Source organism: Hylaeus volcanicus, chromosome 3 (assembly GCF_026283585.1).
Source record: "Hylaeus volcanicus isolate JK05 chromosome 3, UHH_iyHylVolc1.0_haploid, whole genome shotgun sequence".
Taxonomy (NCBI): Eukaryota; Metazoa; Arthropoda; class Insecta; order Hymenoptera; family Colletidae; genus Hylaeus; species Hylaeus volcanicus.
In genome coordinates this window covers 24,074,910-24,079,218 of record NC_071978.1, presented here as the reverse complement: position 1 = coordinate 24,079,218, position 4,309 = coordinate 24,074,910, and the positions used below count along the sequence as shown (strand labels likewise).

General features: G+C 38.8%; 1 protein-coding gene across 1 annotated transcript in view; it reads right to left on the bottom strand.

The window, feature by feature from the left end:
• LOC128873698 (lachesin-like) overlaps positions 1-4,309 on the bottom strand; it is a 67,553-nt gene that overhangs the window by 18,832 nt on the left and 44,412 nt on the right. The window contains exon 3 of the mRNA XM_054117452.1: positions 2,114-2,235. Within this exon, the coding sequence (XP_053973427.1) occupies positions 2,114-2,235 (122 nt within the window). The remainder of the gene's footprint in view (positions 1-2,113; positions 2,236-4,309) is intronic.

Genomic DNA, 4,309 nt, shown 5'->3' with positions numbered 1-4,309 from the left:
GCGATCGTCGAAATTAAAATAACCTTAGAAGCAAACATGCAAATTCGAATAACTCTGGAGAGCTAACGAAAATTATTTAACCTGATGCCTTTCTTGATTACACAGTGACTTTTTTTCTAATCGAGTTCTAATTGACCTACAAGAAAGCTCGAAATTTAAAAATATTTATGAACCTACTGCGATCGTCGAGATTAAAATAACCTTAGAAGCAGACATGCAAATTCGAATAACTCTGGAGAGCTAACGAAAATTATTTAACCTGATGCCTTTCTTGATTATACAGTGACTTTTTTCGAATCGAGTTCTAATTGACCTACAAGAAAGCTCGAAATTTAAAAATAATTATAAACGCACTACCTACTGTGACCCTGAAGAGTTGATAAAAATTATTTAACCTGACGTTACAGTATTCGTATTTCCGTGGCAGCAGTACACGAGGGATTCGCGGCTGCCTCATAAATAAACATCTAATGAATTTCTATTGGAGAAGGTGCAAGCCACGTGATTGGTTCTTCTCTGTCAATTCAGCGTGCAATTGTTGCGTATTATGAAACTCTCGAGCGGCGCGATTAAAATATACTGGCAGCTTCGTCACGCGTGAACTATATTCGATTACGTATCTCCAGCGGAACGTGTGACGCGTACTGATATCAATGTCAAGCTCACTCGTGCGATTATAAGTACTATTCTTGTTTACTTCTGACGGGGAGAAAACAATTTGTACATGTGAATTTCTCGATAGTATCAACAATAATAGCTACAGTCGACAATAAATTATTTCAATGATACTTTCGTTATTAATTTAATTTTTCAATTTTCTGGGAGAAATTAAAGTATTTTTCTGAAAAGTGCCTGGAAGAAAACTAAAGCCTTGAATATAAATAATTCATTCGAATAATTCATTTTCCTCTGCATTTATTATTGCTCAAAATATTATTCAATTTATACGCAGCCAGTCTCGTCAATGTTCGTACCTTCTACGTCTTTTGACAAATTTGTCTAAATAAAACTACAGGTTTGATATTTCCATATAAATGTTTCGTTGAAAATATGTACATAGACTACCCACGTTTCTATACTCATCAATGAACAATTTATTTGGAAACATTGATGCTATCATTTAATTTAGACAAGTTTTTTCAATAAGCATAGAGAGTACGAATAATTACGGGACTAACTGCGTGTGAATTATTCCTTTTGCTTTTCTATCTTGTATGTAGCTAAATAATAACAGTGCTCCTAAACAATGTGGATTTATTCAGATTTAATTAAACAGATTTCCTTTTCGTTTTGGTACATCTAAATAATAACACAGTGCTCCTAAACGGTTATAACACGGAAATAAAGTGATACCAGATCCTACATTCGCTCGACTCTTCATCCCGTGAGCTGAATATGTTCCCAAAGTTTGGTCACCCAGTTCGGGAACAGTCTGTACAGGATCCAAATATCATATCGGAGTTAGGTAATATCGTTTGTGACTTCTCGCGTTGAATATTAGGGTGTCCCAGAAAGTATCGCGTATTTTCTACTTCGCCTCCTGGTTTTTTCTTTTTAAACCGTCCATTGAATCGCTGTAAATTCGCCAACGCGTTAAAAAGCTTCCCTCTAAGTCGATTACGAGGATATATCATTTGTTTGCGTTCTCATTTTTCGAACGAATCGCGAACAACAACATCTCGTACTTTCACGCTGTTATTGGCGAACGTAAATACAATTTTATAATTAATGCATCGTCGTTTCCGTGCAACAGCGCCCAATTTGCTAATAGCGACACTTCGTTAGGTCAGTCTTTTCTTCTTTTAGGCTCCGCGAAACGTCTTGCGATGTATCGTTTTATTTTTCCCTTCGAAATTGCTCTTTCATTCCTATTTGTCGTTCACCGATTCGAGGCACCGAAGTACTCGGTATATTCTGGGCCACCCTAACGATTCCTCAGCGTCGCGGAATCGGTGTGTCGGGTGCTTAAAGTTTGCCCTAACCGCAGACCGATCCGACGCGTTCGAGTCTAACGCTGACCGATCGCGGAAATGCGATTTCAGCGCGGTACTTACGATTTCGGATCATGCCCTTAATCGACTTACTAATTACACGCGTGGGTGGATGCAATTACCTTGTAAGTTTGAAGATGATTAACGACGCAGGTGAAGGAGACGTCACGACCTTGAATGACCGTGTGGTTCTCCAAGAGTGCTAGAAATTCTGGCTGGAGCTCGGACTTCGGCATCGTTTGACCTAGGTCGGAATAATTAACGATCGTGTAATTAACGAGCCGGCAACTTTACGTCTAATTAGCTTAGGTATACGCTGCCGGGGTTACAACGTTGCTACGTCTGACCAGGGTTAGAGGGATACTGGCCCTAAATCTGCGTTTTCAATCAGAGAAGAACGTTGCCGCGCTCGTCTCGTTCGATTATTGATTTCTCTTAATCTTTACATCTCTTTTACCGACTGGCTTAATCTAGTTCGTCATGCGTATCGCTTCTATATGAATTCATGGCAACTGTACGCGGGCAAAGTTATGGGGGCAATAATTCTTTTTCCGCGCGGCTATTCGGGTTCGTTTTCTCTTCTTCGTTTGGCGTGCTTTTTGTCGCGCGGCACGTGGACGTCGGGTGGCGCAGACGAGAGGGAAAAAGTACAAGTGAAAGAAAGGGTCTCGCGTAACCGGGGGGTGTTTATTAACCATATCACCGCGACTGCGACGAGAACTACGATTCCTTGTTCGATAATAACCGTGCGAGCCGACGCCGAGAAAGACGTACGGTTGCGACGGTGAATGAATTAACGCCGAGGATGCTTTATTCGTTGAAAATTGATGAAAGACGTCTGGTGAGATATTTATCACGAGGACAATTGGTGGTGGTTAACGTATGATTTGTTTCAGAAGAGGGATCGCATTATTTTCTTTTGAAGTAAAACTATTTCGAGTAAAGGATTTCTGGAGTCCCAAAGTAAATTAATAGGGGGCCTTTAAATTTAATAACACTAATTAAAGTGTCTGTATATGAACTGATGTGCTTGGGGGAACGCCAGTGCTACCAGATGGGTAATAGGCTCCGTGTTGTACGTAAGCTATAAACTTTAGATGCGCGAGAGCAATCGAGGGCGATCAGTTCATACTTTTAATAGAAAAGAGCGGTATTATTAATTTTCGTTTGCAATTTACTAATTGAATTACTCATCCATTAGATGAGTATTCTTATTAAATGGCGAGGGTTGTTATAGCAAGCTCTGCTTTATAATGCTAATTTTCAATTGCGATCACTGAATTCATTCTCCAATTTATTTTCAACTAACTGAAAGTTACATATTCCTCTCGCACCAAAGCAGAACGAATTCGCTAGCGAATAGTATTACTCGCCGGTCGCGATGTAAAAGTAGAGAATATCGCGGACATTCTTTGTCCTCGTTTCCAGCGCATTCTAATTAGTCTAAAGTCTGAAAAAATTATGTGATCGGATTGAAGAGTGGACACACAGAGATAGAATTACGTTTGCCGGGTAAAATAGAATCCTCAACTAATGGCTGGGAAAACGGAAGAGAGCCTCGAATTGCCTACGCCACTCTCGTGCGTGTTCGGCGATAGTAGCTGGTTTTAGTATGAATCGATCCAAAAGGCGAAAGACATATCGACGCTAGTATTTATAATCTCGAACGTTATTCGAAGGCTGCCTTTTACTTGACGGACAAACAAGTTGAGGCGTGTACTTCCGTTTTCTTCTAGTTCGTAATTCTGTATGTGCGTGTTTTATCTCATCGATCTGGTCACATATTTCGCTGGAAAGTTCACGTTGGAAAAATTATACTGCTCTGAAATTGAGTATAAAGAATATCCCTGTTTTCTCATGTTTCTTTTAATGATTGCTCCTCCTTTCTCGGTACTTTATTACCGTACTAATTCAAATAACTAATATAATATTGGGTTGGTTCGTAAGTAACCTTCGCTGCAGTGGCTTAATAGAATCATTTATAACTTTAGTTTGGGTAGATATACTTACTCGTTGTTTTAGTGTTTTGTTTTTGGAATTAAAACATATATACAATATTAAAGTGAGGCCGCGTATTTGTATGTCAAAGGTGTCTAAAGACAAACATCGCTTTGGTTTGTGTATATTCGATTAAAGTAACATAAATTTTATTTAAAATTCGTCCCCTAAGAGGTCATATATTAAAGTGACGAGTAAGTATATCTGCTTAAATTGGAGTCGTAAATGATTGAATACGAAGCCATATAATTAATTTCTATCCCCAATAATAACATATTTAAAAATAAATTGTAAGTTAAAAGACGGGAGTTAGAATATTT